The sequence below is a fragment of the Rhipicephalus microplus genome, chromosome 3 (assembly GCF_043290135.1).
Source record: "Rhipicephalus microplus isolate Deutch F79 chromosome 3, USDA_Rmic, whole genome shotgun sequence".
Taxonomy (NCBI): domain Eukaryota; kingdom Metazoa; phylum Arthropoda; class Arachnida; order Ixodida; family Ixodidae; genus Rhipicephalus; species Rhipicephalus microplus.
In genome coordinates, this window is record NC_134702.1 from 247,605,149 (window position 1) to 247,627,505 (window position 22,357).

The 22,357-nt window shown below is 46.7% G+C and overlaps 1 protein-coding gene and 1 long non-coding RNA gene across 4 annotated transcripts in view; one reads left to right on the top strand and one right to left on the bottom strand.

Moving 5' to 3' along the window:
* Positions 1-9,010, bottom strand: part of LOC142804206 (uncharacterized) — a 52,314-nt gene extending 43,304 nt beyond the window's left edge. The window contains exon 1 of the long non-coding RNA XR_012894510.1: positions 8,838-9,010. This is a non-coding gene — a long non-coding RNA (uncharacterized LOC142804206). The remainder of the gene's footprint in view (positions 1-8,837) is intronic.
* The window catches only part of LOC119161150 (rifampicin phosphotransferase), a 586,004-nt gene continuing 564,114 nt past the window's right edge, over positions 468-22,357 (top strand). For 2 of the 3 annotated variants that reach the window (XM_037413539.2, XM_075890884.1), the window contains exon 1: positions 469-697. In XM_037413539.2, coding sequence (XP_037269436.2) covers positions 580-697 — 118 coding nt within the window. In that variant the 5' untranslated portion in view covers positions 469-579. Of the gene's footprint in view, positions 698-22,357 lie in introns of all 3 variants that reach the window. The other variant, XM_075890885.1, reaches the window with a different exon arrangement.

Genomic DNA, 22,357 nt, shown 5'->3' on the forward strand with positions numbered 1-22,357 from the left:
GCGCTGATCGAATCGGCAGTTCGTCCCTCCGTGCGATGATTCCAGCCCGCTAAACACTCACCACGCACCATTTCGAAAGCTCTAACAGCGAACAGATCACATCAGCGACGAGTGGAGTTGCCACTGGCCAGACATCATACATTGCCCGCGTCGGGGTGCAGCGTTGTTGTTGCCGTAGGAAGGGCGTCGGGTGTCGCAAGGGTGCCGCAACCTCCGTGACCACCGCATCAAGGCCTCTTTCATTAGGGCGCCACGTTGTGCGCGCGCCGGACAATGGTGTGAAGAGAGAGCTGTAGCATGAGTCAGGCCATTGGGGGCCCGCTGTTGCCATTTATGAAGTTTTCATTTCGTCACTGCACCTCCATTTGAGGTCTCGGTTGTCTGCGTCGACGATGATGCTCCTTCCCTCTCACCGCCATGTCTCCTTCCGAAAGCAAACATTGCTTCGAGTGCGCGTTAGATAAAGCACGACGTTGTGCGCAGAGTCTCGTCGCCAATTATTCTTCTTCGACCAGTGCGAGGGAATGAACGTTGGATTGAGCAGTGAGCATTTTACCGGTATACGGAAAGTGAGAGAATATGATTTTTCTGACGGCGCTTATTACCGCTGTCATTGGAGCAGTGCTCTGGTTTCGACGACCATGGTTTTCATCGGTGCTGCTGTATTTGTCCCGTTTCTGGACACCAGGTCCCGGAGGTGAGCGCGATGACAGCGTTAATTTTTTTAGCTAATTATAACCCTACTTTCTTCGTATCATGGTGAAGCGGACTCTACTTCGAAGCAATATTCAGTACAGCACTCATCTTCGTGATGTATATACAATGAAACAATGCGTCTTTTTGACTTCCCAACACTAGTGAACTGTATTTTTCACGTGTACATTGAGGCACCTTAGGCCAACCATTTCTTTTTGTAAATAAAACATATTTTCAAGGGGCATCCATGCACATTGGGCTCAGCACCTTATGCACGTTCGGTCGGTATTCGTGTAGTGCTTTCAGAAATGAAAATGTATAAGTATGGTTCAACTGAAGAGTTATACTTGGCATGTTTTACATCGAAACATACTGCTAGCTACGATAAGAACTCGTGTATGAATAAATACCAAAAAATAACTGATTGAATTCGCTGAAACATTGTGAACGGCTGGTCCTGTACACGCTCTTTTTTGCAAACCCTCAAATAAGATTTAATGCAAAGGCGCTGACGACGACAGAAGAATAGTACACATTGACAGAGCCTCCTGGTCGTCGACTCGCTTTACACCTCGGATATGCTATACCAACACGCCTAGTCTGCATTCTCTCAGACCACTGTTGCAGCGCGTGCCAGGCCTGTACCAGGGCACATAAAGCACGGAGCGCGAGGGAGACTATGAGACAGTTAAATCAAAAGTAACGGTCATCTGCATGTTTTAAACGCGAAAAACTTCCTTTTTAGTAACGTAAAGGCACCTTGAGAGCTCGTATCTAACGCCCCACATATTGGCACTTTGTCGATCGTTTTCCGAGCTTCGCACGCACCACAACTGTCCTACAAGAACTTGTGTTTGTGAGAAACACGACACACAGGCCATGTTTAAACGAACAAAACTTGCCTGTCGCTTACGTCATGAAATTGTTTCCATAAGTTCCGTGTGTCACATAAACCCATGCCATGGCCCTTGGTGAGCCGGTACGCGCCACGAAGGGTTGCCTCTGGTCGGTACTTTCGCCAAATCGAAGAAAATGAGAGGCCCGGGGTGACTTGAAATTACGAAAGGTGACATGGAAAATTTCGGCAATTTTACGCCTTTGTCTCGACTGAGTTATGCATTCTTAGTGAACTGTCTTCCCAACAAATAGCCTACATCATTCTCTCTGTTTCATGGCTTCAGACAAATGAGTATAAAGTGCATATTACGCGCCTTTCGGTACCTGTACCTCCACTATTTGTCAAGATCTAGGAGGTACCCTTGCGTCCGCCAGGGTGATCTCAGCAAATTGTGTCGGTGGTTACTTCACGTGCCACATTGCACTGATGTATGGCTATAGTTGATCGCTCGGGCATTTGAAGTATCTCTACTGTTTCGCTCCAGAAGTGGCACGACGACACGTTAGGCGCGCGTTCCAACCGCCAAAGCTCTAGTTGTTTCGATTAGCTTCGTGATGCTCCCTCAATGCTGGAAGTTCCCTTAATTCAGTAGACAGAGTTAACATTTGTTAAAAGAAACTTTTCGGGTGGACCAAGTCATCGGCTTCTCTGTTCGTTCATGCTTCAAAAATTGCATATTATTGGAAGTGCAGCGAAAGCATAACCAGGCTAAATTACGGTCAGCTTTGGGAAGGCTGCAGAGTACTTTTAAATAACTTATTCGCACTGCTTAGTAGTTCGGTAGAGTCCTGACATAATTTACAGCTGCGAAGACAATATTTATTTACCGACAACAAGTAGGTTTTGCGTGCCGCCCATAAAGGCTACAAATAAGGGAATGACGCTGCAAAAAAAAAAACAAAAAACTTCAGGGATCGATAGTTTAATGATATGTGTTATGTAGACAGGCTTTGTGTGGTTATGTTCGACTTGAAGGATGATTTTGTCATATTTATCAATCTAGGGGGCGGGAGGGCTCCCTCACTTGCCATTGGTGGTACATCGTGGTTTCTCTATTCACACTAGCTATACATGACATAGGTTTGCGATGTTTTAAAGCAGGTGAAGGAATATATATTTGACCAATACGAGTGAATTATTTCACCGTGGCATCGTCTTATCAAAATGAAGTTTGGGAATATACGTGAGTATATTCTTATTTTTGGATATGATATATTTTCCAGATTGAATATCGTCAACAAAACGCGGAAAAACTGAGAAGTGCAAATTATACAACTCTTATATGATGTTCTCAATACACGGATCTCCTGGAGCTCACTGACCTTAAGAAACAGAGATAGTGCATTGTTCCTGCCACACACAATCTCAAAAAGCCCTAACCTCAAGTTAGCAATTCAAATTTTGAGCAATGAAGGCATAAAATTTGCATTGAATAGTGCACAGTTCCACGCGCATCTAAATAACCGGTTGGAGTGCTTAGAATTACTGTTCAAGATAATTCTACAAAACAACTTCGAAAATGTGCAAGCCTCACCAATGATTGCTCTCTTCAATATCTCTGTCCTCCTACCTTCATCAAACCGTTCTAGTGATACATGGGGACGTAACGCTGTCTGAAAACGACGTTTCCTTGGTATTCACACCAGATTTACTGAACTTTTAACTTGAAAGTATAGAGCATAGACGGAAGGATATGAAGAGGATACCACATACCAGAGAGAGAGCGAGAGAGAGCGAGAGAGAGAATAAACATCATTGAAGTATCCCTGGTGGGGTCGAAGTTGGCAAGTGGTCGGGAGATGGGCTGCTCCGTTCCTCAGGCAGAGAGAGGGCTGGCCTTGATGTGACCCTTGCAGCATAAATCTTCCACGCGACTAATCGGAGCAACAGGTGCACCAAGCAAAACCACAGTGAATCGGATGATCTGACTGGCATCGAGAAACGTCAGTATAATAGAGGGCTTCGAGTCAAACTTTTATCTACGAGGCTTTACGTAATTGAACATTTTTATTTCTAGGTGCGCCGGACATACCTAAGTTGTCAATATTTTGGCGAATTCGCTAAATCATTTGCAACTTTTGGCGACTTCTTGCTCCTCGTTTGGCGCAATTCCCCCGAAAGTGAGTGGCAACCATGGCGCCACAGGTGATTCAGTGTATAAACCATGGTGTGAAGTAAAAAAAGCACAGAATATCCGCGGACTGAATGCTGATGAGTTAGGCGGAGAGTCCGTCAGTCGGTCCGCGCTTCTGTCCATCCTTTCGTTCTTGCTTCCGTTCGTCGGTGCGACCATCTGTCCGTTCATGCGCTCGTCCATGCGTGCGTCCGTGCGTGTGTCTCTGCGTTAATGCATGTATCCGTACGGTCGTGTGTACATCTGTCTATCAATGCGTCCGTCTGTCTGTGCGTTCATCCGTCTGTCCATCCATCCATACGTCCGTTTGCCCGTTCATATGTCTGTCTGGCCGTCCGTGCGTCCATCCATCTATCCGTTTGTGTGTCCTTCCATGTGCCAGGCCACGTGCCCGTCCATGCGCCCGTTTGTGCATCCGTGCGTGTGTACGTCCATGCGTCCGTTCGCGCATCCGTGCATGCGTCTATCCGTGCGTCTCTCTTTGTGTAAGTCCATGCGTCCGTTCATGCATCCGCACGTGCGTCCATTCGTCCGTCTGTGCAGGCATCTGTGCCTCCGTGCACCCGCCCGTCTGTCCATCCGTGCATCTGTATATCTGTCAGTCCACGCATGCGGCCATCCGTCCATCTAGTGAACACTCCAAGTACCGTCAGCTTGCATCTTTTCATCATATAGAAGTACCGCAATCCAGCAGACATTCTAAGGACTACCTACTACTACAAAGACTACTACTGCTACATACATCACGGGCGCATGACGCATGACATAAGAAGCCTCGCCCCTGAAAAGTTAATGCAATTCAACAGCTCATACCACAGAAAACGCGGTCTGAATGTTCGATGGCTCAAATAACCCAATAGAAGCGAAAAGCAAAACTTTCAGCGCAAGCCTGAACCGAAATCGGCCGTTCCGCATGGCAGCCAGATATTCACGACCGAACCACACCAATCATTCCAACTCTTTCGGAAAAAAGAGGTCTTTGCTAACGAACAATAAAAGCGGGGACCGTGTTGGCTGGGTGCATGTGTTAAGTTCGTAAACCCTAGCTACCAACGCGCCAATGCGCCTGTGACGACATTCTTATGATGCGCATGTCCCCGCACTTTAGCCTGCACGTCGTGGTGATAAAAGTAACGTTAGTACCAGCGTGTTATCGGACCATGAGCTGCCCCTTACACTCTAATGTACACAGCATATCTCTATGCCCACAATATGTGCAAAATTACTCAATTAACACGAAGGCGTCAATCCACCTTGTGACACATGGCTCAAAGAAATGAAATCCAGCATAGAATTTGCTAATTACTTAGCACATATATGACATTTATTCCAACAATGTGGGACACCTGTCGATTTTTCGGCAGTTTTCATTGGAGCTTTAGCCGCAAGAAATGATTATCTTTTGTTTTTGAATGCTGTACTTCCTCACAGTAGCTTTAACCACACTAATATCTGCAGAAGTTTACTCGAATTCCGTGTAATTTCTGTGAAGCTTCCTCAATCCAGTGCTCGCGCACCGACATACAGTTGCTATATTTCATGATTCGCGCTTTGCCATGTTTTAGTTCCAATTTTCTTAACTGAGTCATTATAAAACACTGACACAACCCGAACATTCCTACCAAAAGATCTCGCTCGAGAGCTGCTCTTCTTTGACTTCAATGACATTGGCAGAGGTGTCATCCCTCCACTAACGAATACAGGATTTTAAAGAACAAAAGAGAGGGAACCCTGAACTAAAAAAAAACCAGGAAAATTTGCCAGCAAAAATGCAAATCGCTGACTAGCTACCCTATGTAGGAAAGATGATCGGAGACTTAAAGGGGTGGTCACACCAAAATTGTGGAGTGCGTGTCCTTCGCTGTAAGCGTTTCCTTCAGCTCCAGGAAACAGGATACACAAATCAAGATACGTGTAATTTCGCTAAATAAATTATTATTGCTATACTTATATGGACCATTTTCGTTTTCGGTTTTACGATGCTGAGTTGGGCAGTGACGTCAATACATAGGTAGCTTGGCCACGTGACCACACGAAGCTGTGACGCACATCGTTCTGAGTTTTGTCAGCTCTCACACGCACGTGCTATACAAGAGAGAGAAACAAATAATATGAAGAGACAGGGAGGTTAACCTAGATGAACTGATTTGCTACCCTGTATGGGGGTGGGGAAAAGGGTCGGAAAGAGGATGGAAATATAGAGATAAAAATAAATTAGAAAAAAAACCACATGCGCACACATTCAGGGAGTTCCGATCACAGCCGTTTGGACAGGCCGGTTGAACGCAAGAAGCGCAGGAATGCCTTCACAGCCTTCTTCTGCGACATAATCTCCTGTCGGCAGCGCAGGATTCTTTCTTCTGAAAGAGGCTGGTTGTCCAGTTCATCTAGTGCAATGCAGAGTGACTGTCTCTGCGAGCAATACTGTGGGCATTCACACAGAATGTGCCAAGTTGTTTCATCACTGCCACAATGGTCGCATGCAGCAGTGTCAGCCATTCCTACGCGGAACGCGTACGCATTGGTAAATGCGACGCCCAACCATATTCTGCACAGCATAGTAGCGTCTCGTCGGCGTAATTCCGGAGGAATTCAAAGACTAAGAGTTGGGTCCAAAGTACCTAACCGTGCATGGATGAAATGTGACTCGTTCCATTGTGACGAGGTGCGCTTGCGAGCAAGCATGCAGAATTTCCGTGCAGCGTCAGTTCTGGAAAGCGGAATTGATATTTCATCGCTTTCAGTATGGGCAGAACGGGCAGGCCCGTTCATAGCCAATTATTCCACAATGACTTGGGAGCCATTGAAAGGCTATTTCATGTCCTTCCTCAATGAGTTGGTGAGTCTTTTCTGCAATCTCAAATACCAGCTGTTCGTACGAGCCGTGGCGTAAAGGTGATAGAAAGGATTGCAGTGCCGCCTTTGAGTCACTGAAAATTGTCCATTTTTGTGGCTGTTGGTCGTTGATGCAATGCAATGTGGCAAGAAGAGCTGTGAGCTCTGCTACCGTTGATGTCGTGAGGTAAGAGGTCTTAACATTTCTTGTCGCGTCTTTTATCGGTATAACAAATGATGCCGTTGAACTCTTCTGTAAAACAGAGCCGTTGGTGTACACGTGTATACAGCCTTGATACGTCTCGTATAACAAGAGCAGAACAAGCTGTCTAAGAGCAGGTGACGACAAATCTGTTTTTTTCTCGATGCCAGGTATAGTTAGCTTGATGTTAGCCTGAGTCAGGCACCAGAGAGGAGTCGAAGGCCTGGCGGCGGGTGTGAAGCATGTTGGCAAAGAATCGCGATATATGGTGACCGTTCGGCAAAATTACGAACATGGTCCGTCTGCTGGTAAAGAGGCTAGGTGGTGGCAAGGTGTCCGAGCAATATGCCTTATATGTGTCCTGAGTGCCTCAACGTCGATATGTGTCGTGATGAGGTGGTCACCGGCGATAGCTATAGTAGCCATTGTCGATGCACTACGAGGCAAGCCGAGGCAAATCGGGAGTGCCTGAGACTGAACACTCTGTAGCGTTCGAAGGCTTGTTTTGTTTGCATTGGTCAATGCCGGTAAATTGTACCGCAGAAAACCGAGAAAAAGTACTCTTTACAGCTGTAGCATTGCACTGGGAGACTATCCCCAAGTTTTTCCTGCAAAGAACTTCAGTATATTACAGATGTTCATTAACCGTTTCTTCATGTACGAAACGTGATCGCTCCATGAGAGAGTCCTGTCAATTATGACGCCCAAAAACTTGTGCGATCGAACGTATAGTACAGTTTGACCATTGATGCTTATAGTGTACTTATCCATAGACTTTCGTGCAAAAGCTACGAGGGCACATTTCTCGGAAGAAATTTCCAAGCCTCGATTTCGTAGGTAGCGTAATGTTTCAGTGGCAGCTTTTTGAATTCTTCCTCGTAACTGCAGGCGTGTTACAGCCGATGCCCAAACGCCGATATCATCTGCGTACATTGATAGCCTGACCGTGCATGGCAGATGCTCAGTGAGAGCAATTAACGTAAGATTGAACAGCACAGGGCTGAGTCCGCCACCCTGGGGGACGCCATGGTGGCAGTAATGTGGAGAGGTTGGACCGTCTTCAGTGCTGACAGAGAAGGATCGCATGGACAAATAAGTACGTTTCCAGCGATACATCCGCCCACCTACTCCTATATCTTCGAGAGCGGTGAGAACAGCTTCATGCGTGACGTTGTCATACGCCCCTTTAACGTCTAGGAACAAAGATGCGCAGAGACGCTTACGGCTTTTCTCGTGTTGGACGTAAGTGACCAGGTCGACTACGTTGTCAATCGATGCTCAACCGTGCCGAAAACCTGCCATGGCATATGGGTAGATGTTGTTACACTTCAAGAACTACTCTAGGCGTCCCAGGATCATCCTCTCCATAACTTTGCCTACACAACTAGCCAATGCGATCGGGCGATAAAATGAGAGCTCCAACGGTGACTTGCCTGGTTTCAGAAGTGGAACTAAGCGACTTGTCTTCCAGCTTGTCGGGAGCGTTCCATCTTGCCAGGATTTGTTGTACAACTCCAAAAGAAGGATTCTCGTGCGTTCACCCAGATGACACAAGGCCCTATAAGAAATTCTATCGGGCCTAGGTGCCGACGTGCGTCCACACAAAGCTAGTGCTGCTCTGAGCTCCCCGATTGAAAAAGCCATATTTATGAGGGAATCCAGTGTTTGTGGACCGTTAGTCGAGGGCAATAGTCTATTGGGCCCTGCGAGTGGCCCAGATACCCTGGCACAGAAGTCTTCTGCCACGTCAATGCCGGATCTCTGTTCAGAAAGCGCGGGAGCCCTGAATGGTGACCATTTAGTGGGTTTTGTGCGGAGACCTCGTACCGTCTTCCACAATTGGGATAAAGGTTTTCGTGACTCAAGTGACTCACAAAAAACAGTCCAACGTTGTGACTCGAGTTTAATTATCTGGCACTGAATCTTTTTTTGTATACGTCGAGCATCACACAAGCGCTGGAAAAACCAAACGTGCTGACAGAGGTCATGGCTAGTTGCAATAGCATCGAGGCAGTGTCATGGCAAAAGGTAGCCAGAAGGAAACAAAGCGTTTATATTTACAACACACTTACAGAACGTAGACGAGGAAGCCACCTGACGCTAGATGCATCGTCCTATTATCGGCGCCGATGGCTAAAGGAGCGCGGGGCAGCCCACTGTTGGACGCTTGTGGCGTCTCTGACGAACAAGGACGCGTTGAGTGGCTCTTCGAAAGCACCCAGTGTCCTTGACGGACGCACAGTTTCTCTGCAAGGGACGCCAACACACTCTTCACTACAGATCTGGTGTGACGTCACGCCAACTGTCCTTGCTTTTCCTATTCTGAAATGTCAGTGTTCCGGCACAAGCAATGGGTCTAAATTGTAAGAGTGGGCATTGACCTTCACTTTTAAAACTGAATTAAAATATATCCTACGCATATTTATCAGCGCGAAAAGACAGAACTTATAGACAAGAAAGACACACACAGCGCTGTGTGTTGGTTTTTCTCGAAAAGTTCCATCTTTTTTACGCTTATAAAATTGTCTAAATATTCATGAACCAACTCGCCCAAGCAGCAGTTTTAGCGAAGTATATTTTACGAATTGTTTTTGTCCAACTTTCGTGTGGGGAGTCCTTTTATACCGAGAAAACCCATATCAGGCTTGGATAGCCTCAAAACTTGGTGACACCACCCTTTCAAAGTAGGGAGAAAGAGAGAAAAAGAGACACTAGATGTTAACACAGAATAAAAAAAATTAAGAAAAAATTTGCAGAACCTACATACAGTGGGAATCGAAGGTATGCGAAGCACGAATGAGAGAAGTTGTTATGTCACATCAAAATCAGCACTACGCAACGAGTTGGAGGTAAATGATGCCGTACATGACTTCTGTGTCATGATTATCATGCTTGAATGTGTCGTTTACCTTCGCCGTCTATTCACGTCCCCTGATACCAAAATTACTATATGTGGAGCTAGCGAAACGGCCGCGAGCACGCTATGAGCGTGGTATGCTGTCATGTAATACATGACGCGCTTGTCAGGATTATCATGTTTGCACCAGCCATGTATTTTGTCGTTCGTTTACGTCACGTAACACCAAATTCGGTATATGTGGAGCCAGCAAAACGGCCACGAGTGCATCATAAAAGGCCCAATATACTCCAATGTAGCATGGAGCCGCGCGCACGCTGGGCACAGCGACGCTACCTTATATAGCCAAACGCGAGCATTCTATAGTCTGACGCCATGCGTGACCGGCGCGACAAGCATCCGTCGGCGCGCTGCCCGACGGAAACCAGCCGAAATTTGGCATATGTGAAACAAGCAAAACGGCCGCGAGCGCATCATGAGGGTTGCATGTAGTCATGTTGTTACACGACACGCATGTCATGATTATCACGCTTGGATGTGTCATTTACCTATGTCGTCCATTCACGTCCCGTATTACCGAATTTGGTACAAGTGAAGCTAGCGAAACGGCCACCAGCGCATCATGAGTGTGGAATGTAGTCATGTTGTTTCATGACACCCATCTCCTGATTATCATGTTTGCACCAGTCACATACCTTCGTCACCCCTTCACGTACCGTAACACGAAGTTTGGTACATGTAACGCGAGCGAAACAGGTGCGAGCGCATGAGCGTGGTAAGTAGCCATGTTGTTACATGACACTCGTGTCATGATTTCAAAGTTAGGATCTGTCGTTTGTGTTCACCATGCAATTATGTCATACCATACCAGTTTTGCAACATGCCGTGTGAAGGAAACCACCGCAAGAGCTGCAGTATCATAAAATATAAGTTATGACATTCACGATATACACTTCATGATTTTTAGGTTATGACTAGTCAGATATGTTCCTCATACAGTCATGTTACGTCATACTAAGTTTGGTATCAATACCATTATCGGAATGGCCAGGAGAGCTAAAAGTCGTAGGCGGCTAGATAGATAGATAGATAGATAGATAGATAGATAGATAGATAGATAGATAGATAGATAGATACGCTCAAAGTCGCCGAAGTTCGCTAAGAAATGCTTCGCATTTAAAAAATGTCCCCGCCTCCCCGAAAGGAATCGTGAAGAATTGCGAATACATCGCTTAGCGTCCATAACGGCGTTTGGCACGTGGGAACCGGAGAGTTCGGTTGGAAATTTCAGCGTGAGAGGACGTCCCTCTTTTCGCTCTTACCGGCCTTTCTACTGTTTGCACCGCCGTTTCGCATCTCCGTGCGTGCAGCCCTTTTCAGGGCTCACCATGGCGACTGGACTGACACTAGGGGATATCTTCAGGGATGAGGACCCACACTCAGTGGCAGCCTACCGCACCCACTCCCAGCTCCACTGGTTCTTCGCTCGGGGCTCTGGATAGCAGAGAGATAAGGCTGTCGCCCTGCACAGGCAGAAGCTCGAAGTTGCTGCTGCTATAAGAAGGCAGAGATAGAGAGAGAGATTCAGCAGACAACACCCACAGCGGGAAAAAGTCCACTTCAAGCCGTCTCCGAGCCTCCTGAATTTGCGGCTCCTGTCACTACAGACCACCTCATCTCAATTTCTTCGAATTCCACTAACCTGACCCCATGTCACGTGCAAGAAAAGTGCTCTACTCATGGCACCCCTTCTCGAGCGGACTCTGCCCAGACCGACACATCGTCCATCTCAAGCTCCTCATGGGACCATACCACGCCTCCCTCGTCGCCTGCAACAAAAGACACGACAGGTGCGCCGAGTGAGGTCTCTACTCCGTGCTTCTCTGCCCCTCCTCCTACCCCCTCCCTCATCCCGGCCACCAAAGTCAACACGATGATGGCGCCCGAGCGTGTCACCCCTCCCTCTTCCACATCTGTGGGAAATCGCGGTGGCACCATCATTTACAGAACCGTGGGGAAGCAAGCCAACTTCCTCGCCATGACTCGTGACTCGATCGCGGCGTTCTTTTCCGGTTTCACTGCCACCCGGCGCGTCCGCGTCAACTTCTGACGCAACCTCGTTGCCGTCGACATCCCAGCGGTGGCAGATCCAGTGGAGCTCCTCGATGACTGGCGGATCTCTTTAAACGTCAAGTCCAAGTTCCTCATGGACAGCACGTGTGTTGTACTCATCTATGGCATTGACCAGGACCTGGATCCCGCTGACATCGCGGCCAACATCGACTCGGCCGTTCCGGTCCTCTCGTGTATACGTCGTGGTGGGTGCGTCACCGTCACGTTTGAGGGGACCACCATACCACTGGAGGTGTTTCTTTTCAAGCTCCGCCGGCCGGTTCGTCCGCGCCTCCAGCGGCCCCTTCAGTGCGCCCGCTGTGGTCGCTTCGGCCACGTCACCGCGATCTGTTCATGCGACTAACACTGCATCCGCTGCGGCGGCAGCCACCCTAAAGCACCGTGTCCTGCGGAGCACCCTCGCTGCAATAACTGCAGCGGCCTTCATCCGGCTAACGAGCCACGCTGCCCTTCCTGCCAAATTCAGCGCAAAGCATCCGTCATTATCGCCTATTCGGATGGCCGCGTGGTGCGCCTCCAAGCACTGGAGAAGGCCAGGACCGCTGTCAACAACATCGACAAGCGAGACAGCGCGGCACTCGCCAGGGCCGCTCCTTTCGGGACGCTATCACCTCCGGCCGTCGATCGGCGTTGGGATCTCCTCCTCGCCCTCTACTTGCTTCCCGTAAACTTAGACCAACAGTCGGATGGCTTCTGTCTTCGCATATTACATATGAAGTAGTGGGGTTTCCCTGAGTGTTTGTTGACTCCTTCGTTGGTGTCTCACTCTTCACATGTGCAGTTTCTTTTTTACCTCTAGCGAGGTGGCTAAGACCGTGGGCTTCGAGGTATATATAAGCTGTTTTGGCCAAACTGTCCAAATCGATGCAACATCGCTCCTTCAGAAAAACAGCAAGCTTCTGGTCACACTAGAGTGAAAATTCGTCCGGAACAATCCAGTGTCGCAAGGCGTCATATCTTTCCTCGGTTTTCGTCATCTCTCACCAATGGTCGAAATGCCTGCACAGTGAGAATGTTAAAGTGACGAAATATGGTAAATAATAGTGCTTTAAAGTATAACCCTGCCTTTTTAGTACACTTTGGAAGTCGTACGAAGAGCCATAAAGCATCTCTTTCCAATAGAACGAGTGGCCGAAGCTTGTAGGCTTGTGCACCTGAAAAAAGAACGCAGCCAAGCTCTCTCAAAGGTCAGACATACATTTTACATATAATCAAAAGTGCCTGCATTCTAATACTTCATCTACAATTGCTCAACTTCCGCAATACACTGATTGTGCGAACTGCTTTGGTCGCGATATATTCAATGTACTGACCCCTGAAGTACTGACCCCTGAGGTACACTTAGGGTTTGCTTGTGCTTAGAGGAAGAGAAACCGGCTTGATAACAGTAGAATTCTCTTCGCCTGAAAATCCGTCATCCATGCTACTATATAAGGTGGAAACTATGACTCTATAACTGAATAATCAAGATAAGCTACTCTGCACTATCGTATGCTTTACATATGTCTAACGTTACTAAAGCCACATACTGCTTTTTGTGATGGGCAATGTGAATACGACTTTCGAGATTTACATGTGCATGCCATATGCAATATCCAGATCTAAAGCCAATTTGAGAAGAACTCGACGGTTGTTTCTAAATATTAAACCTAATTATATGAACATGAAGTACCCTTTCAATAAGTTTTACTACATTAGATGTTAAGGCTATCGCTCATATCTGATGTAAATTACAGTCTGCTCTTGTTTCTTAAGAAATGGCATAGTTTTTGCAATCTTCCATTCATAAGTGATCTAAGCTCTTCTAAGGAAATAATTGACGGGAACCAAAAAGATCATTCGGATATTTCCTGCGTAGTATTTTAGCACTGTATTTGTTATTACATCGTGGCCTGGTGCTGCATATGGCAATCTTTCAATACCCTTATTTATTTCGGAAGTCTATATTTCATGGTAGTCATAGATGGCTGGTGTGTAAGCCGAAATATATGATGACGCTTTGAGAAGCTGTTTTCTAAACCTTCAGCTAATTGATTTAATGATTCCTGTACTTCTTTTGAGGTGTGAACTACTGAGTCAACATTTCCTGGTATAGGGATCTTCTTCCTACCACGAAAGATAATGAATAAGGCATGTTTGTAATTCAATTTAAACAGGTTCTCGAAATGTTCTTGTTCATAGTGTTCTTTCGCTCGCTATACAATGCGTTTAAATGTTGCCGCAATGAACTGATAATTCATCCGATTTTTGAACTCTGATTACTCATAAGTCTTTTCTATGCAGCTCTTCTTCTTTTATAGTCTCGTGCGCAATCAGTGTTCCACCATCTGCTAGGTTGGGCACCTTTGGTTTACGCCGAAGCAATCACAATGTCTGAAGTGTTCTTCGAGACTTCTAAAGCGGCACCTCTTCCGAACTGACTAACATCACTTATCAGCTGGAAGTGTGGCGTCATGGCCTGCAGCTTCGCCTGAATCGCCTTTGGGTTGTTGAGCCTAATATATCCACCACTCGAGGGCACCAGCGTAACAGGGATGCTGCCAACATCACTGTGGAAAAAATATACCTATGGCAAGTCATCATTAGACAAGGAGGCTGAACAAAAGCTGTGCCCTCGGCCAGGGAAGAAATTAGACATTACCACTGATTCGATCACCTTAACAAGTAACATGCAACGTCAGCTAGTTTCAACAGGTGAAATTCACCCAAGGCTCAACCAAACCACCGTCTGAAAGAGTCCGAAGAGAACGGCTGTCGATGAAACGGCGCCGAGAACTGCCTGTGTGGCCAGGCTCCCAACTTCTGCATTCTTTTTCCTTTTAAAGACAATATTTTTTGGGGACCTTCGACGCAAAAATTTTGGTCTGCCTGTCTGAACATTTGTCTGTTTGTCCATTGTTAACGACATTGGGTACTTGAAACGGCCGACACCATTCGCAGTGCCCACCTATGTTGCTCAAGATTGAGCGTTCATGCTTGTGCAATTGTCAATTGAAAAGCAGTTAATGCGCATGTCTCGGGCACTATAACAACACGTATATATTCTGTATGTGAGCCTTTTACTAGAAAAGGCATACATAAGTAACTTTAAGCACCATAGCGCTTATCAGGGTGCGCTGACCATGCAGTGCTTGCATGAAAAGACGAGTGTTTCCAACGCTTTGCTAAAACGAGACGGTCGTGGCACCTACCCGTCGCCTTGCGTTATACACCTTATCACCTGTGAGATGGGCGCGCACACTTGTCTCAGAGCCACGCGCTTTGTTTTCTGAAAACAATGCCAGATGACGCTTAGGTCTCACGTGTGACATGACTTGATGCGCTCCTTCGCCTCCGCTGCACGCTCGCGGCACCCTAACGCAGCGCCTTGAGAATACCATTAACCGATGTTCTTGCGCAGAACATCAATGTGTTGTTTACTCTCTGCACACGCAAGACTATCTTCTTTCGACGACATTTGCAGAATACTTGCAGATACGGGGCCAATTTCTTTTCTTCAACACCATCACCACGCGCTCTCTTTTTGGCCGCTGCGTGCCGAATTCGGCGCTGTGCTCGTCGTCTTGATGGTGATGATGGTGATGATGATAGTGATGATGATGAATAACTAGCACGTAATTCATGACACTACCAGTTATCTCCTAAAAATGACGAAAAACGCCTTACTTTTTTGCAATGAAGAAAAACGTTTATTGATTGTAGTACTAATGAAGGGAATGACGCAAACGGAAGTGATACACGAGTCAGCCAGTCTGTGGGCAGCACCGGCAGTCCTTGTTAAGAATAAAGATGGATCTTTGAGACTTTGAGTCGACTATCACCGACTGAATGCCGTGAATAAAAAGAACGTATCCCCCACTCCTTTAACACTCTGTTACGTTTAAAAGAGCCCAGCAGAGTGGGAAATTAGCCGTTCGTTAGGTCGTGAGGAGCAGCTCAGAAGTGGCCGACAAGTTTGAGATCCTCTTTATCTTCTTCCTCCTGTTTAACTCGGGGCGATAAAAGCGTTCGCCGTAGGCTTCGTAGTCTTCATCCGTACTAACGCGGCATTGTTAAGGTGCTCGTTTCACTCAAATTGAAGGGCAGGTACCGTTGGTGTTGAGCGAAAATACAGCGTTTTCGATGGGCGTAAATTCAAGATAGACGCCAAGAAACAAAACATGAACAAAACCTGCATCATACAATTCGGTATTGCACGAAAGTAAAACGTAATTTCATAGAAGTAGGACTTAATGCGTAGTAATATAGACAACTTGTACAACGTCGTTGTTTCATTATTTAGCAGTGTTTGACTAAGACGTACATACCCACTTTGACGCCTATTGGAACATATCCATGGCGACGACTAACCCTATTGATCGTGTTTTACCTGGTGGTATAGCTGAAGTTTTGAACATAACCTTGGACACAACAGATCGTGAATCCCGCAAATACAACCAACAAGCACACAATAAACAATTATTCTGAATATGCGCATTTTTGAAGCGTTGCCAATTATGGAGAGAAATGGCACGGTGTGCGCTCCTGAGTAATAGGGTAACCTACCCCTGCGCTCGTACGTACATCATCGCAGTGTACTTCAGCAGTGTGGGAGACAGAGGTTCGCAGCTTGAGACCGCGTGCAAGCCTTCTACGCCCGCTGGCCTCTGTTTCTCTCTACGAAGGCACAACATTCACAGCTTCCGGTATTGTTGCCTTGCTGCAGTCCTTATTCCAGCAGTTTTACTAGTCTCTGCCAACACACCCTAAGTAGGGGGCTGTGGAACACCGTTAGTGCATGCGGAAGCTGCATGACATCTACAATCAGATCTCATATGTTAACACAAAGTGCAAGGCAGGGAGCAGCAGTGCGTTGGTGACTCCGCAACGCTCGCGTGGTCGACCTTCTCACTACTATAGACAAATCTTCAACCATCGCCTCCGGCATTGCATGGCGTCGCAGATCGCAAGCCCCGGAGCGAAGTCTTGGACACCATTTTTTAGATGCGTCGTCGACGAATCCTTTTAAATCAATGCAAGTAAGTGTTATGCTGCATTACTTATCTTCACCGCTTCGCCAACAGCGAGCGCCAAGCGAGAAGAGGGGGGGGGGGGGGTAAACAACAACAGGGAAGGCAGAGAGGTTAACCAGGCACATGCCCGGTTTGCTACCCTACGCTGGGGGAATAGGAATGGGGCATAAAGATGAGAGAGAGAGGAAAGAGAAGAGAAAGAGAGAGAAAAAAAAGGAGAATTGTCAGTCAATCAGCTGGCGCGTATGCAGCGGTGGCACTACACAAAAGTTAAAGTTGGTCACATAGGCCTGCAGTCCTCGAAAAGCACAAGACAGCTTTGACTGCTTTTTGGGCCGACGAAAGGCGATGACGGTGTTCCAGTAGCATCTGCACAGAGAGTGGCCGATCGTCCAATTGTCGCAATGCGTCCGAAAGCTTCTGTCGTTCAGAGGCAAATCGAGGGCAATGGCATATCAGATGGTCGATGTCCTCTTTGGTGCAGCAGACGTCGCTTTCCGCATTGTCGGTCAATCCGATGAGGTTTCTATATGCTTTTGTGAAGGCAACCCCCAACCAAAGGCGACAAAGAAGTGAAGCTTCACGTCGACGAAGTCCGGATGGAGGTCGAAGTTCAATCCAGTCGAGGGTTTATTTGGTATAATCTCGTATGTCTTATGCTTGGGGTGTTCCACTCCTGCAGACTCAGACTACGTGCCAGGTGACGAAGTTGCTGTGCAGCGTCAGTCCTTGACAAAGGAATCGGAAGGGTGTGTTCTTCTTGGTGCGATGTGCGAGCCGCGTTGTCTGCGGAATCATTGCCACTGATCCCACAATGGCCAGGAAGCCACTGAAACTTGACCTGGTGGCCTGTTTCTGTGACGTGGTGAACGAGCTTGACAACTTCGTAAGTTAATTGTTCATGGCAACCTCGTCGAAGGACAGACTGCATGCTCTGTAGGGCTGGTTTTGAGTCGGAAAACATAGCCCATTTACTCGGTCCTTGGGATTTGATGTACTCTATGGTGCAACGCAAAGCCGCAAGTTCTGCCGCTGTGGACGTAGTGACGTGTGACAGCTTGATTCGCAGAGTGATTCCTCTAGCTGGAATCACCACCGCACCTCCAGAACCAGACGCTGTGGTTGAACCATCGGTGCATATGTGCACGTGGTTGTTGTACATTTCGTGCAGATGGCTCAAGCTCCATTGTTTTAGGGCTGATGAAGGCAAATTTGATTTTTTCTGTATTCCTGGAATTGAAACACGTACTTGTGGAAGTGTCAGGCACCACGGAGGATACTCCAGTTTCTCTGCAGGCGTAAAACCTGACGTAAACGACGCACAATGAGCACACACAATTCCACTAAATTTCGTGCAGGGCCTCTCAGTAGCAAGGGTTGCCAAGTGGTGGGAAGGATTCCTTGCATGTTGTCTGAGGTACGTACGCATCGTTTCAATGGTGGTGTGCGTCATGATTGAGTAGTTTTGTGCAACGGCAATTGTTTCAGCTGTCGATGCGCAGCGGGGTAAACCAAGGCATATCCTAAGCGCTTGGGCTTGAATATTTTGGATTGTGCGCAGGTTTGTTTTGCACGTGTTAGATATAACAGGTAGGCTATACCGCAGGAATCCAGTAAATAATACCTTGTACAACTGTAACATAGACTCGACAGACATTCCCCAACTTTTCCCAGCAAGAAACCTGAGTAAGTGACAAATGGTAGTCAGCCGCTTTTTCACGTAGTTTACGTGGGGTGTCCAAGACAAGTTTTAGTCGATTACGACTCCCAAGAGCCTGTGACTCCGGCTGCATGATACCAACTGCCCGTTAATTGATATGCCGTAAGCGGACATTGGTTTTCTGGTGAAGGCCACGACTGCACACTTCTCACTTGCGATTTCAAGCCCTTGTTTGCGTAAGTGGTACGATGTCACTGATGCTGCCTTCTGAAGTCGAGCGCGAAGTTGAAGTCGAGTCACACCTGATGTCCACACACAGATGTAATCAGCATAAATGGAAAGTCGTACGCTGCTTGGTTGCTTGCCAACTAGTTCAATGAGTGTTAGGTTGAACAGCGCCGGGCTTAGCACTCCGCCTTGCGGGACTCCTCGGCTGCAGTAATACTCGTGTGTCGGGCCATTCTCTGTCTGCACGTGAAATGATCTATTCTGTAGATAGCTCTGAACCCACGTATATATCCTGCCACCGAGTCCCACTCCTTCTAGTGCGTTGAGAATGGCTTCGTGGGCCAAGCGAGAAAGAAACTATCAGAGATATGAGGCGCGTTTGTAGAGAGCCTCGCAACTGCTGTGATAGTTTCATCGATACAGCACAACACAGCGAGTTTAATATATTCCGCCACATTCCGGCAGACGTCATGCCATTTTTGCAAGAACGGCATAGCAACACCCTGAACTGCCATGCTAGCCGATGCTCTTTAATTCAAACGCGATACTTCCCAATCCGAGTCAAGCACTGAGCACGTTTTCCGCTTATCATCTCCATGTGTGCAGCTTTCTGGTGAAACATCTAAAAGACCTTTCTCGACAGTCCGGAATGTTTAGTGCACCTAAACTACAGTCTGCTGAAGCAACTTTATCCATTGCCCATTGTCGCGATGAAAAGAAATGTGAAAAGCGGGAAAAGCGGGAAACGTGGCGGTACACTCAGTTGAATTGCGACTTGCCTTGACTGTCACTAGAACCCCGCTACGCTTTGGGCTCATGCACCGCATGTTTTAAACCTATGCCAGTCATGCCAAGCGCTAGGAACACACGCGCGGTGGGAAAGGCCAGCCATAACATGATTTTATAGTGGTGTGGTCACGCTGACTGAAAGAACAGATTCGCCTAGGTACTCTCTAAGCATGTCTAAGTTCAAAGCAGTCGAACGCCATGCTTTCGAGGGTTCATGTTTTTTTAACCCGTGATTGTAAGTCGTTACATTTGTACTCAACGCGCGCAGTGTGTGTATGGGCGCGGGAGTCGTAATGTTCTATTATTGGTGTGCGGCCTGTAAAATTATTTGGAAAAAACTTGGATCTGCATACCACACTGCATGCAAAACAGTGATTTGAAGCTAAATAGCTATTGTTACACTTAAACACACAAAGTAGCGGTTCTTGCTCGTATACTTTTGCTGTCCTCATTGTTTTCCCTGTTGATTACAAATACCTATTGGCAGCGGAGCTCGGCATTTTCCTTGGTGGGTTGAAATATAAGCAATCTGAAAATATCGCACCTACACGACTCCCGCGTTGTGTTGTGATCTTCTCAGACAGTGCTGAGTAATGTCTTCCTTTTTCACTGCTTGTTTTAGCAACCACAGACGGCGCTTTCTCGTATTTTGAACTCCCGAACACGTTTCCATGTTAACATGGCGCTACAAATGCACGCCTTACTGCTTAGAACTAAATGGCTCTTTAGGTGCGAGATAGGCGTGCTCTGGTCTCTAAAGCTTTGGCAGCTTTACATCATGCCGTCCAAGAGGTTCCATTTTCGACGCCTGAAGGGAAACTTTTTCTTAACGTTTTCTGTTCTCATTTTGTAGGGTAAATATACAAAAAACTATACATGACAAAATACGTGTCTAGGGTTTCAATGGACCCCAGCATAAAACACATTTTTATAAAAATGGCCCTATCACAATATTCGAGCATGCATGTCTTTATCATTGGTTATTCTGGTGCTGTGGAATGCGTCGATATGATCGTACTGGTGACAAAGCCGAAATCGAAGAAGTTATAAGTTTATTTCACTGGACGAAATACCTTGGTTTCGGACTGTAGCGACTTGAATCGGCTATCTTTTTACGGCAAGTGTTATCATGTTATGTGACGTAACGACAAAGGCCGTTAGTTTTTTAATGGCTTGACGCTACAAGTACCATTCATTACTCTTATGGTGGTAACCAGGTCATAGGAGTGAATACAAATACCAGTAAAAATCCCTTATATCCCTATTAAAAAAACGTCCACCCTAGGAACGTTGGATTCTACCATCCACCATTCTGGTGAATTATGGTGCTAGAAATGTTGGTGCCACATGGTGTATGGTGGCGTATGGTGGAGCGGATGGTGGATGGCGCGCTCCAGCGGGCAATGCTGGATAGCGAAGCAGTGTCAGAACCACCGTGACGAGCTTCTACTGATAAAATAATAAAAATAATTGTATACAAAAACGATGTAGAAAGCACCCGTAAAAAAGGATGTGCAGCGCGGAATCGTACATGCGACCTTCGGTTTCTAAACTGAGCACCCTAACCAATGCGCCCCGGTGACAGATGGTGTTGTTGATGTTAAAGAAGTAGTTAACTCTCAAACACGCTGGTTAACTTCAGTAATGTTTGTCGTTTATACCAGATGAACGGGATCTGCACCTGCAACTGAAAATTGCACACTTGATAAACAAGAACAAGTGCTACCTGTAATGATTACCACTATGATAATGGCAACACGCTATGCTTTTGTTACAATTTATAACCGCAAGAAAAAAACAACTCAGTGGACTGAGAAGAAGGTAGAGTTTATCGACGGTTACTGCCAAGTTTAAGACCCGTTTCTCGCTCCTTCCAAAGAACGATATCTGTTCAGGCTTTATGAGGCTTCTATGCTCTTTTGATAGATACGCCCACACAATTGATTGTGATGTTTTTCTTGCAACGCACAGCGCAGTCGTGCCAGCGCACCGCTGTTGCACTGTCGTTAGGAACAACTACATAACAGCTTCACGAAAACGAATGCAGTGCGCCATAAATATTATTCTATCATATTAGTTCAGTAAGCATACAAACTGACGTGTCTATGCTCTAGCACAAGAGTCAGTAAAGTGCCGGCGAGTGCGACCGACGGCTGTCGGTGAGGGGAGGCGTACATTTGAGAGAAATGCTGCAAGCTCGTCGCATCGATGTTTGTCACTTCTTGAGTGGACACCGTACACAATTAAAAACGCTCACTTAGGTTAAATGATGCCACAGCTGTGCTGTATTGTCATTTTCATCCGTAGAAATTGTGTATTCTGAAACCAAAAAGTGCCGATAACACTTGTACGGGCTCGTTTGGTAGGACTAACCTTTGGTGTAAATCATGGTGGTAGAACGGAAGGGTGAAAGTCAAACTCACTGAGGCTCGTCTCGACGCCAGTCGAAAGTGAAAGTTTATGCATGTTCTCACGCACTTTGTTAACCTTTAAGTACGGCTCAAGGAACATTGAGTGCAAGAATTGCCAGAGTTGCGTTTCTAGCGTTGCGACATCGAGTGACCTCTGTGTTCTGCTCTAGCATTGAAAGGAGCAATTGTGAACTGGAGCTCATTTATTTGTCGACAACTGCTCGCCGATGTAAAACATTTATTGTCATGTTCACACTGGCGCCTCTTGTCTTCTAAACATCACAACAAAGAAACACATCGCGAATGTCAAACTGATGTAAGTACGTGAGTGAAAGGTACACATATCCACGGCCCCATATTCTACGCTCCACAACAACTGAAGCGTTGTTGACACCAAAGTAATAAAAAAAATAAGCTTGCTAGAAAGCATACTGAGCAGCGTTTGTTTCTTTTGACCATAGACATATATCTCTGGGCTGTTGCGCGTCGTGGCACCCGCAGT